The sequence below is a fragment of the Hyla sarda genome, chromosome 2 (genome assembly GCF_029499605.1).
Source record: "Hyla sarda isolate aHylSar1 chromosome 2, aHylSar1.hap1, whole genome shotgun sequence".
NCBI lineage: Eukaryota > Metazoa > Chordata > Amphibia > Anura > Hylidae > Hyla > Hyla sarda.
The window spans coordinates 354,549,477-354,562,462 of NC_079190.1; the positions used below are offsets into that span (position 1 = coordinate 354,549,477).

General features: G+C 41.0%; 1 protein-coding gene across 6 annotated transcripts in view; it reads right to left on the reverse strand.

Annotated features, from left to right (window-relative positions):
- The window catches only part of ST7L (suppression of tumorigenicity 7 like), a 193,484-nt gene that overhangs the window by 164,266 nt on the left and 16,232 nt on the right, over nt 1–12,986 (reverse strand). For 5 of the 6 annotated variants that reach the window (XM_056558288.1, XM_056558289.1, XM_056558287.1 and 2 more), the window contains exons 2-3: nt 5,559–5,641; nt 326–488 (exon numbers count right to left, since the gene is read on the reverse strand). In XM_056558288.1, coding sequence (XP_056414263.1) covers nt 326–488; nt 5,559–5,641 — 246 coding nt within the window. Of the gene's footprint in view, nt 1–325; nt 489–5,558; nt 5,642–5,826; nt 5,882–12,986 lie in introns of those variants that run through there. The other variant, XM_056558290.1, reaches the window with a different exon arrangement.

Here is a 12,986-nt window from a genome sequence, read left to right on the forward strand (position 1 = left end):
AATTATTTAGAATATGGATATTTTATACTAGTTTCTGTAAAAGCAAAGTTATCATGAATTATCAGCATTTACAAATGTCTAAGTGTCTCGAGGAGCACGAGACATAAGGTCTGCCAGCTAAGAAACACTGAGTCATTGCGCTTCATTCTACACCCGTGACCTAACATGGAAACTACACTGCTGAACTTCTGCTTTTTGGGGCAGCAGTCTACACTTTCTATTCTGTGTTGCTGATGAAACCATTGCTAATTGTTCCATCTATTTGTAGGATGTGAATGCTATGTGTTAGGAAATGCACGTGCTATCTTCTGTCAATATTAGTCACCTGACAGAGTTTGCCTGCCGGTCTCATTGTCTCCAGAACTAGGGAAGAAACCATCTGCAGAAGCTCCAGGATCAATCCCTCCCATTAGAGGGCGTAAATGGTTTACAGACACTTGCTCGATGAAGGATGTGCCGTATTTCCGGAAGTAACACCATTCAAAAATCTAGAAGACAAAATGCACACATAAGCTTTTAACATGTCTGCTGTTTATCCTAGCTTTAATAGAGAAACAACTTCCTACACATGAAATGAGAGAATAAAGTATAAGAACAAACATTACTGCTTTACCTAGAACATTACATGATTATTAGGAGTGAAATGCTGTCATCAAATTCTCACAATGTAAACTAGTATATTAACATGGTATGGGCGAGTTGCAGTTTTATTTTGCATTTATTTTTGTTTGCATCAAACCACAATAAAAATATGATGTGTGAGCATATCTAAAAGAAAACTGCGCAGTATAGCACACAGTTCAATACACACAACATGGTATGAAGAGGGCACCGATGCTCTCAACCACTCCTCCATCACTCATTTTTCCTAGCAATAATAACTTGCTCCTTAATGAAACCTTCATACATCTAATTATTAAAAATGAAAGAACGGCTAATTTCTTGCTCCACTAGTATGGAACCAATATTTCTAGCAGTACACCCCTTATACAGTGAAGTGACCTTCTGTTCCCCTCTTTAGAGAAGAGAAGAGCAGTAATACGGTGATTATAGCCATTTATCTGAATAACTAAAAGTAATAAGAAAATGGTCATCTTCCAGTGTGAGTGTCCCTTAAACTCCCTGTCTGCTCAGTTATTACTTACTGCTTAAAGGGGTACTACCGTGCTGACAACTTATCCCCCATCTAAAGGATAGGGGATAAGTTGCCTGATCGCGCGGGGTCCTGCCGCTGGGGACCCCCGCGATCTCGCACGCAGCACCCCTCTCTCATCAGGCCCCGGGTCTGATGACAGGGCCTATGATCATGACGTCACAGCTCCGCCCCATGTGACGTCATGCTCCGCCCCCTCAATGCAAGTCTATGGCAGGGGCGAGACAGCTGTCTGCCATAGACTTACATTGAGGGGGCGGAGCCGTGACGTCACGATACTCTGGCCGTGTGATCGTCAGTCATCAGACCCGGAGTGATGTTCGCTCTGAGGACTGATGAGAGAGGGGTGCTGCGTGCGGGACCCCGCGCGATCAGGCAACTTATCCCCTATCCTTTAGATAAGGGATAAGTTGTCAGCACGGTATTACCCCTTTAATATTTTTTTTTAATTTAGGCCCTCCAATAAAATAAGAGGATATAAAATCTAAAAACATTTCACACAAAAAGGGATGAATCTGAGTATTTGCAGCCAATGCCTAATGTACATATCATAGTAATGTACCCAGAGCTTGTATACCCCATAACCCCTTAAGGACCACAGTTTTTTTTCATTTTTGGACTTTCATTTTTAACTCCTCACCTTCTAAAAATCTTAACACTTTAAATTTTCCACCTACAGACCCACATGAGGGCTTGTAATGACATCAATAATTTTACCACAAAATCTATGGCGAAACCAGAAAAAAAAATTGTGGGGTTAAAATGAAAAAAAAAAAAAAAAAAAAGGTATTTTGTAACTTTTGGGGGCTCCCGTTTCTACGCATTGCACTTATTGGTAAGAATGATCTTTATTCTGTAGGTCCATACGGTTACAAGAATACCTAATTTATAGGTTTTATTTCATTTTACTACTTTAAAAAAAAATTATAACTACATGCACCAAAATTATTATGCATAAAATTGTCATCTTCTGACCAGTATAACTTTTTCATTTTTCCATATACAGAGATGTATGAGGGCTCATCATTTTTTGCACCGTGATCTAAAGTTTATTCTGTAGGTCCATACGATTAAAATGATTCCCAACTTATGTAGGTTTGATTTTGTTTTACTTCTGTACATTTTTTTTTACTTTATGCACAAAAATTTGTAGGTGTAAATTTCCTCTTCTAACCCCTATAACTGTTTTTTATTTTTCCATATAAGGGGATGTAGGAGAGCTATTTTTTGCGCCATGATCTGAAGATTTCATCGGTATCATTTTTGTCTTGATGGGACTTTTTGACAGATTTTTATAAAAAAATTTTTAGAGTATACATAGTAACCAAAAATACGCAATTTTGGCAGGCTAGAAGTTGTAGTTTTGCAACAGCTGGAGGCACACTGTTTGGAAAAAACACTGCTCTGAAGATTCACCTTTCTAGATACTGCATTTTTCATGCTTATGTCTACTGTTGGTAAAAGGTACAAGACCGAGCTGTGAAAAATCTCCAGCTACAGTGTGTCAGCCATCAGGATGCAGCTTTGGCACTTGTTTTTTGTTATGAAGCGCCACCTTGTGGGCTAAAACTATAGGTGCAGTATTTTATAAAGACAATTTCAATTTTTTTTATTTTCCCCACAGTAAACACAGGGGTTAAACATTACTGTCACCAACAGAGACCTGACCAGACAATAGTTACTATATTATTAATTCTGCCATGTCAGAGTCACCATTTTGTTTATTTTTGCAACAACTGTCATTATTAGTAATTGAATGTGGGAATTTTCTGCAAAATGAATTAAAGGAGTATTTCCCACTGACACTTATCTGCGGGATAGCTTGACTTTTGGGGGAAATATACCTTTAGAGTATTAGAGTACCTGTCATCAAACCATATTTTCTAAACTAGTTCGGATTATGTTCCCCAACGACTCCTAACACCACTCCTGCACTTAAAAAAAATTTCCGAGCTTTAAAAAGCTGTGTATCATATCTTTCCCCTTGAACACATTGGCCCTCATTTACTAAGAGTGGAGTGTAGGTTTCTTTGTGGGTTTTAATTCCCTACAATTTATTTCCCACGGTATTTACTAAGGTTTCCCTACATTTTCCATTTTCCCTACACTTTGCTTTTTTTACACATGCTCTGATCTGTAGGGTTTTCCTCAGCTGAAATCCACCACATTTTATGTGGAAACCGTAGTAAATATGTTGGGTTTTTGTGAAAATGTCGGGAACACGCCCCTTTTCGGAGACCATGCCCCCTTTTCCTGGTTTTCTTCGCAAAATGGAGTTAGGGTTTTTTCAATTCTGGTGCAAAATCTGGTGCAGACAATTTCTGGCGCAATGCGTCAGAATCTGGCACACAATCAGACAAAACATGTTGGGTTTGCAATAGTAGATGAGGGCCACTGTGTGAGCTCTCGGCAGGAGAACAGAACAGAGCCACCTAGTGGCCGTTTTTTCAATCACATTAAAAACATATAGGCCAGCATTTATAATTGTAGGTGTAAGTGAAGCATTTTTCTACTCCCTTTTGTTTTGTGTGCGTGTAATGTGTGGGAGAACCAAAATGTATAAAATGGTCGCAGAGCATTTGATACATTTTGTGCAGGTCACATTTTCTGAAATTTCTCTCTTCACATTCACCAAAAAGCTAAGCCTGGGCTGGTGTAGTTTTAGAGACTTTTCAGTGGCTTTGCCCCTTTTCACAAAAAGGCGAAGTTCATAAAACCCTTCCATATCATGTGTATTGCCTAAATCAGTGGATTGCAACTCAAAATCAGCAGAAATGTGTAAACCAAAAGCCGCAAAAAAGGCACAAAAAAACCTGCTTGCGCCTTTTGTAGACACAAAAAACAGTCTAAGGACAATGATAAATGTCAGCCATAAAGCTTGAGAATTTTAACAGCAAGTAAATAGCAAAGTGTTTTATAATTACATAAGGAACAATATATTAAAAGTTTAGTTTGATGACAGGTACTCTTTAATTCATTTTCCTTAAAATGGTAGGGGTCCAACCCCTAAGACCACCATAATCAAAAGAACAAAGGTCCAGTACTCTACTATCTTCATCTGACAGAGTTGAATGGAGCGGCAGTACAAACACTGGACTACAGCTCCATTAAATAGGGGACACAGGGCTTTTATTTTCATGATTGTGGGGTCCACCGGACATGTGATGAGTGTTGTTGGCGAGAAATTCCCTTTTGTAGATTAAGGGTACTTTAACATATACAGGATCCTGCGCAGGATTTGTAACTGCAGATTAGAAGCTGTGCTCAGTCATTTAGTTTACATTGAAATCTGCAGCCGAAAATCCTGCGCATCAAATCTGCATATGTGTGAACGTACCCTAAGGCTTATTTATAAGGACTTGGACAGAAAACATCAAAGGGGAATTCTGGTACAGAACATCTTATCCACTATCCACATCTTATCCCCTATCTGTTGGGAAAACCCCGCCCCTCAGACTCCCCACGATCAAATACTTATCCCCAATCATGTGGATAGGGGATAAGATGTTCTGTCCCGGAGTTCCCCTTAATACTGCATGCGATTCTATAATAAAATCCCTTGTCTGACCTCTTTTTTAGGTACTACTGAACTATGCACCAAATGAGGCGCATCCTCCGCTGATTTCTGTGAGGAAGAAAGAGTCTAAACTTCAGGAATACAGAGATGTCATTCATTGATAATATTACCTCTAAACTACATTGTCCAGCATGCAATGCTGCCAAGTGGCTCACCAGGAAGTTATTAAAGTGTAAGCAGACAAATGTGATATAAGTTGGAAGCAATTTTAGATGGGATTCCTTAATCTAAAGCAAAATCAGGTATAAACTGCATGATAAATGTGGGACATAGATTTCTGTGTGTTATTCGGGAATCCTTATACTCAATAAGGCATGTGTCTGCTCAAAGAGAAGGACAGGTGAGGCGTCAGAGGGAATGGGAGGTGACAGAAGTTACTGCTGGGCTACCTAGAATTTGGGGGGGGGGGACGACGACGATGTGAACTTGGCATTATAATTAGAGATGAGCGAACTTACAGTAAATTTGCTTCGTCACGAACTTCTTGGCTCGGCAGTTGATGACTTTTCCTGCATAAATTAGTTCAGCTTTCCGGTGCTCCGGTGGGCTGGAAAAGGTGGATACAGTCCTAGGAGACTCTTTCCTAGGAATGTATCCACCTTTTCCAGCCCACCGGAGAACCTGAAGGCTAAACTAATTTACGCAGGAAAAGTCCTCAACTGCCGAGCCGAGAAGTTCGTGACGAATCGAATTTACTGTAAGTTCGCTCATCTCTAATTATAAATTTTCCTGTGAATAATGGTAATAAATTGAATCCTGTACTGAAATATAAATATCTGGAATAGCAGATGCCTCTTCCAAACAATATAATGTGCAACTCATACCTACCAATATTAACCCAGATATGAGTGAAGATGTTCCGGTAAGGGCGACATAGAATTTTGGGGTCAATGTGTTAATGAATCCGGACACTGAAACAGAAGAAGATTCAGAAATTAGTTTATTAAAGAATTCTATACATGTCTAAGATCTCTATCACACCCAGGTGAAAAAGTATCACTCTATACATCATCATGCTTTTATTGGTAGGATAAAAATTAATGCACATAATATTCACACAGTGATCCAGAAAAAGAGTGCACACAGTAATACTTACATTCCCCATCCAATTCTTTCTGCCTCTAAGATTATACGATTTTGTAGGTAGCTCTCTATATGGGGGACATTTAGAAAACCTTGCTTTAGTCCTCTTGTTTTTAGTTTTTTTTTTCGACTGCCGTTTTGCTTACGTGCGACAAATTTATTATTAGGTTGCACTGCCTTAATAAATTTGTCGCGCGTAAGCAAAATCTTGAAATCTGCCACAGGTAAGCAAAAGTACCAGGTGAGGTATTTTAGTAAGCCAGGATTTTCCTGGAGTAAATGTAAGCAAACTTTTACTTTATTGCGACTTTTTGGCGACATTAGCAGTTTACAAATCTCTAACTACTGTAAGCTGATTTGTGAAAGTTGCTTACAAAAGCTGAAATCATTATTTTTGCTTTTCTCGCTCTGAAGAAGGATTGTCGCGAAGAAAAATGAGTAGTCACAACTGCGACTTTTTAGCGACAAATATAAGAAAAAAAACGGGTTAACACTTTTATGAATGTCCCCCTATGAGCTTTAGCATTAAGAGATATGGAAATAATAATAAATAACAAGCACAATGACGTATTTCGGAGGACACCACTCCCTTTTAGAAAGGCTTGTTATTTACTATTGTATTTGAATAACCCTCTTGGAACCTCCTTGAATCCTCCCTTCATCAACCAGAAGTAGCAGCTCCAGGTATAAGGGTCCTTTTGGAGAAAAAGTATAGAAATCTTCAGCTCACCTCCCACTGGTCTTGCACGGATCCTCAGCCCGGCCTGGCTTAATACACATAGCAAAGAAAGAGGAAAGTCGATCCAGCAATTCCGCTAAAATATCGATTTATTGGTTATTCAGCAGCATAAAATATCCCACATGGATAGCATTGACCGCACACCACCTGGCCAGTGATTCACAGCAATATGGACGCGTTTCGAGCGCATGCGCTCGAAACGCGTCCATATTGCTGTGAATCATTGGCCAGGTGGTGTGCGGTGAATGCTATCCATGTGGGATATTTTATGCTGCTGAATAACCAATAAATTGATGTTTTAGCAGAATTGCTGGATCGACTTTCCTCTTTATAAGGGTCCTTTTGCATTACTAGTTTGGAATTTCTAAAATAGTTTGCCCCTGTGTTCCTGTTACCCACCAGGCATAGCAGCTACTCCTCCACTGAGTTCCCCAATACGGACATAGGGTGATAAGAGCGTTTATCACTCAGGTGAGGTGAGCGGCCATCTATTAGAGAGATATGTCTTTATGCCTTTTTCTCTACTGTACACGAGGCTCCGGTGTGCGGTCTCTTTTTGTCTCACAGATTGTGTCCGTAAAGTGTTTTATTTACTTCAATAAAAGTTTTCAAGAATTATACCAAGTGTTGAGACCCTTTATTATTCATAGCAACCAGTCCGATTGCTTCTTTAACCCCTTAAGGACGCAGGACGTAAATGTACGTCCTGGTGAGGTGGTACTTAACGCACCAGGACGTACATTTACGTCCTAAGCATAACCGCGGGCATCGGAGCGATGCCCGTGTCATGCGCGGCTGATCCCGGCTGCTGATCGCAGCCAGGGACCCGCCGGCAATGGCCGACGCCCGCGATCTCGCGGGCGTCCGCCATTAACCCCTCAGGTGCCGGGATCAATACAGATCCCGGCATCTGCGGCGGTTCGCGATTTAAATGAACGATCGGATCGCCCGCAGCGCTGCTGCGGGGATCCGATCATTCATAACGCCGCACGGAGGTCCCCTCTCCTTCCTCCGTGCGGCTCCCGGCATCTCCTACTCTGGTCTGTGATCGAGCAGACCAGAGCAGAAGATGACCGATAATACTGATCTGTTCTATGTCCTATACATAGAACAGATCAGTATTAGCAATCATGGTATTGCTATGAATAGTCCCCTATGGGGACTATTCAAGTGTAAAAAAAAATGTAAAAAAAATGTAAAATGTAAAAATCCCCTCCCCCAATAAAAAAGTAAAACGTCCGTTTTTTCCTATTTTACCCCCAAAAAGCGTAAAAAACATTTTTTATAGACATATTTGGTATCGCCGCGTGCGTAAATGTCCGAACTATTAAAATAAAATGTTAATGATCCCGTACGGTGAACGGCGTGAACGAAAAAAAATAAAAAAAAGTCCAAAATTCCTACTTTTTTAATACATTTTATTTAAAAAAAAATTATAAAAAATGTATTAAAAGTTTTTTATATGCAAATGTGGTATCAAAAAAAAGTACAGATCATTGCGCAAAAAATGAGCCCCCATACCGCCGCTTATACGAAAAAATAAAAAAGTTAGAGGTCATCAAAATAAAGGGATTATAAACATACTAATTTGGTTAAAAAGTTTGTGATTTTTTTTAAGCGCAACAATATAAAAGTATGTAATAATGGGTATCATTTTAATCGTATTGACCCTCAGAATAAAGAGCACACGTCATTTTTACCATAAATTGTACGGTGTGAAAACGAAACCTTCCAAAATTAGCAAAACTGCGTTTTTCGTTTTAATTTCCCCACAAAAACAGTGTTTTTTGGTTGCGCCATACATTTTATGATATAATGAGTTATGTCAATACAAAGGACAACTGGTCGTGCAAAAAACAAGCCCTCATACTAGTCTGTGGATGAAAATATAAAAGAGTTATGATTTTTAGAAGGAGAGGAGGAAAAAATGAAAACGTAAAAATTAAATTGTCTGAGTCCTTAAGGCCAAACTGGGCTGAGTCCTTAAGGGGTTAATAATAAAAAAAAAAAAAAAGGCCTCTGATAAATGATAGAAGCAATCTGGTTGCTATGGGCAACTGCTCCACTGCTGCACATGTTTTGATAAATCTCCCCTATGCCCTTACTGCTTTTTCATCCTATTTGTGCTCTCTCACACTTCAGAGCTTCAAACAGAACTCATGGGCATAAGCAATTCTTTCTTCAATGTCTTAAAGGGGTACTCCGGGGAAAGAAAAAAGGTTTTCAGATCAACTGGTGCCAGAAAGTTATACAGATTGGTAATTTACTGTAATCCTTCCAGTACTTATCAGCTGCCGTATACTACAGAGGAAGTTGTGTAGTTCTTTCTAGTCTGTAACAGTCTTTCAATAAAATACCTAGGGCGGGTGATTTTGGGTGATCGTGTTGTGACAACTGGGTGCTCTATATTCACAGTGTACTTTTCTGAAGATTGTTCTTTCTAGTCTGACCACAGTGCTCTCTGCTGGCACCTCTGTCTATGTCAGTAACTGTCCAGAGCAGGAGAGGTTTGCTATGATGATTTGCTTCTACTCTGGACAGTCCCTGACATGGACAGAGGTGACAGCAGAGAGCATTGTGGTCAGACTGGAAAGAACTACACAATATCCTCGAACATACAGCAGCTGATAAATACTGGAAGGATTAAGATTTTTAAATAGAGGTCATTTACTAATGTGCATAACTTCCAGGCACCAGTTGATTTGAATACATTTGTTTTCTACTGGAGTACCCCTTTAAAGGATAAGCCATCAATGTCTGATCGATGGGGGAGGCCACATTATACAGTGAATGGGTCTAGAATGTAATAGTGTCAGCACTTGTAACTGCAGTTCGGCTCCCATTCGCTTTACCTGGAGCGGAGTTGCAGTTATGCCACCCAGCATCCCTGCCTCCATCCTCTCCGCTCTTATATGCCCGCCCTCCTCATAAATATTCATGTGAGTGCTTGTGGACAGGCATTTAGGAACTGCTAGCTCCCACCTCTATTGTACAAAGGACAGCAACGGACCCTAATACCACACCGATTGCAGTGAGTTATACATTATTTTCCTGGTTCACCCGCACAATAACCCTCTGCATAAAGTGGGCAACGAAAAGCTGGTCAGCAGAGACACCATGTGCCAACACTCCAATGATCAGCGATTGATAGCATATGCTGAGGGCCAAACAACATAGTACAGTTGAAAAAAAAAAATGTTTAATAAAGGGATACTCCGGCCCCAAGACATCTTATCCTCTATTCAAAGAATAGGGCATAAGATGCCTGATCGCGGGGGTCCCGCCGCTGTGGACCCCCTCAATCTTTCATGCAGCACCCCGCTATCATCAGCCTCCTGAGCGAACATTGCTCCAAGTCGGATGATTCACGATCACGGGGTCAAAGTATCCTGTGATGTAAAGCTCCGCCCCCTCAATGCAAGCCTATAGGAGGGGGTGTCGCAGCTGTCACGCCCCCTCCCGTAGGCTAGCATTGAGGGGCAGAGCGTGACGTCACACGGGGGCGCAGGCGTAAAGTCACATGCCGCCGGCCGTGTGGTCGCCGGTAATCAGACCCGGAGCAAACACGCTCCGGGGACTGATTACAAACGGGGTGCTGCGTGCAAGATCCCAGGGGTCCCCAGCGGCGGGACTCCCTCGATCAGGCATCTTATCCCCTATCCTTTGGATAGGGGATAAGATGTGTAAGCACCGGAGAACCCCTTTAAGACCACAACTGTGTTTGCTGTGACCAGCTACTTAGGTAGGCCTTAGTTTCACAGATGCACAGCTCCTATGGTAAAGAAGGATTGTCATCCCTGGAGACTAAACCTTTTTTTCCTGGACATTTTTCACTGTGTGTTTCGATGAATGGACAGAATATACAGAAAAAGAACATTGATGTAGTAATAAAAAGGAGCCAGTAGGTGGCATACTGGGCTGTGTGAAACATTGAAGCCACATTATTTCATTTAGTTCTCATAAGGACAAACCCTGACCATACATCCCGTTAGGGCAATGAATTAACAGGTTTATTGTTTCTGCAGAAGCCGGACCATGAATTTCTGCCATGTGCACGGTACAGAAGAATCCCATTGAAAACAATGGAAGGCTGCAGCAATAGAATTTCCAAACAGATTTCGCCCAACACTGAGGAAATGGCAAGGATAATGTTTGAGAGACTAGTTCCTTGGTTCTGGTGGTGTACTTGGTCTGTACAATGTTTACATGAAAGCCAGGGCCCAAGTTATAGCAGCAGAACACTGCCCCGATCCCTTCCATACCTCTGACAGCCCTCTCCTCATAGTGCATCTGCCTGCCAATCTAGGATGTAAACATGGGATTCCTCAGACTAGACCACCTTTTTCTACTGCTCCAAAAAAAAAAAAGGATTTTTAACCCCTTGAGGACACAGAATTTTTGTTATTTCCTCCTCACCTTCTAATAATCATAACATTGTCAATTTGTTCACCTATAGGCCCATATAAGGGATTGTTTTTTGTGCCACCAATCAATCATTTTGAATTACTTGGGGGGGGGGGGGGGGGGGGGATTTAAGGAAAATTGCAATTTTGCAACTGCTGGGGGCTTCCGTTTCTAGACAGTACACTTTTCGGTAAAAATATGGGGGAGATTTATCAAAACCTGTGCAGAGGAAGAGTGGTGCAGTTGCCCATAGAAACCAAATTGCTTCTTTCATTTTTAAAGAGGCCTGGGAAAAATGAAAGAAGCAATCTGATTGGTTGCTATGGGCAACTGCACCACTCTACCTCTACACAGGTTTTGATAAATCTCCCCCAATATCTTCAATTTTGTAGGTCCATTCAATTACAATATCAAATTATCCAATTTATTTTGGTTTTATTTTACCGCTTTAAAAAAAATGTGAACTTTTTGTAAGAACATTTGTATGCTTACAATTGTCCTTTCTGACTCCTATAACTTTTTTATTTTTCTGTATATGCGTGAGGCCTCATTTTTTGTGCCTTTATTTGTAGTTTGTATTGGTACCATTTTTGTTTGGTATATCAAGTGACCAAAAATACATAATTCTGGACTTTGGTCAGTTCTCGAAATGCGTAGTCCATCAAAATAAAGCCCTACTTTTATTATTTCATAGTACTTAGTACAATAATTCCTTCGGTTAAACCCATTTTCTAACCATAGGAGAGCCTGCCAGAGACGTCCATTTGTCCTTTAGGCTCCCAGAGATCATCCCACACGCGGAGGCTTCACCGAGGGTCTTTTTCTTGGATGAACAAGCAAATACTTCTCCCATAACTTTCAGGGCTGATGATATTCTTTTGAAAAATTAATCCTTGGATCTACTACTCCTAAAACCACTTCTGGTTCTGCTAAAGGAGTTCAGCCTTAGGCAAAGTTTCCACTATTTTTTTCATTTTTATTTATTTTTTGGCATTTTGCTTAAAAAAAAATAAATGCCAAAACGGCCCCCATGGCTGCGGCCAGATGTTAGCTGTAAATCAATGAAAAACGCAAAATTATTTTTCCACTTTGTATTTTTCAGTTTGGTGTTATTTTTATTATTATTTATTTTTTTATCCTTTTGGCGATTTTTCACTCTTTTTTGGCGTTTTTCAGTTCCTTGGCGGTTTTGCAAAGTCGCAGCATGTTGAGCCTATGGCGTTTTTTTTCCCTGAAACTGTGGCGTTTTTCTCTCATAGAAGTCTATAGGAATTAAAAAAAAACACCAAGAAAAACGCCATGTGGGTTTTAACTTTGGTGTTTTTGCAGGCGGTTCCATGATGGGAGTAGTAGTACCTGTACTACTTGACAGATTGCCCCGGGTCCCGTTGCGATCCTTCTGTATAATGTATAGATGCGGCTGCTCTTCTATGGTCCCCTGCACTGCCGTATATACACCTATTCATATTTCCCACAGAGAGCTGTGATTTGCCAGATGGTTCCAGCCAATCACAACTCTCCGGGATATATGAATAGGTGCATATATACGACAGTGCAGGGGACCATAGAAGAGCGGCGGCATCTATACATTCAGAGTGACATTCGCTGTGATCTTTCCTTAACTGCAGGCACTACTACTCCCAACATGGAGTACACTCTGCTCCATGCTGGGAGCTGTAGTGCCTGCCTTAATAGACAGTTCACAGAAGGTGTCAGAAGTAACACTCGCTGCGATCTGTCTATTAATGCAGGTACTACAGCTCCCAGCATGGAGCAGTGTGCACTCCATGTTTGGAGTAGTACCTGCAGTTAAGGACAGATCACAGCAGGTGTCACACTCCTGACACCTGATGCGATCATCTATTGTAGAGATGCGGAGTGGCTTTCTCCTGCGCTCCGCATCTCTGCACTATACTCCGGCCAGTGATGTGAATAGAACATCACTCATTCATATTTCCCTCTGAGAGCTGTGATTGGCTGCAACCATCTGGCCAATCCCCACCCCGGGGGCGGAAAATATGAATGAGTGA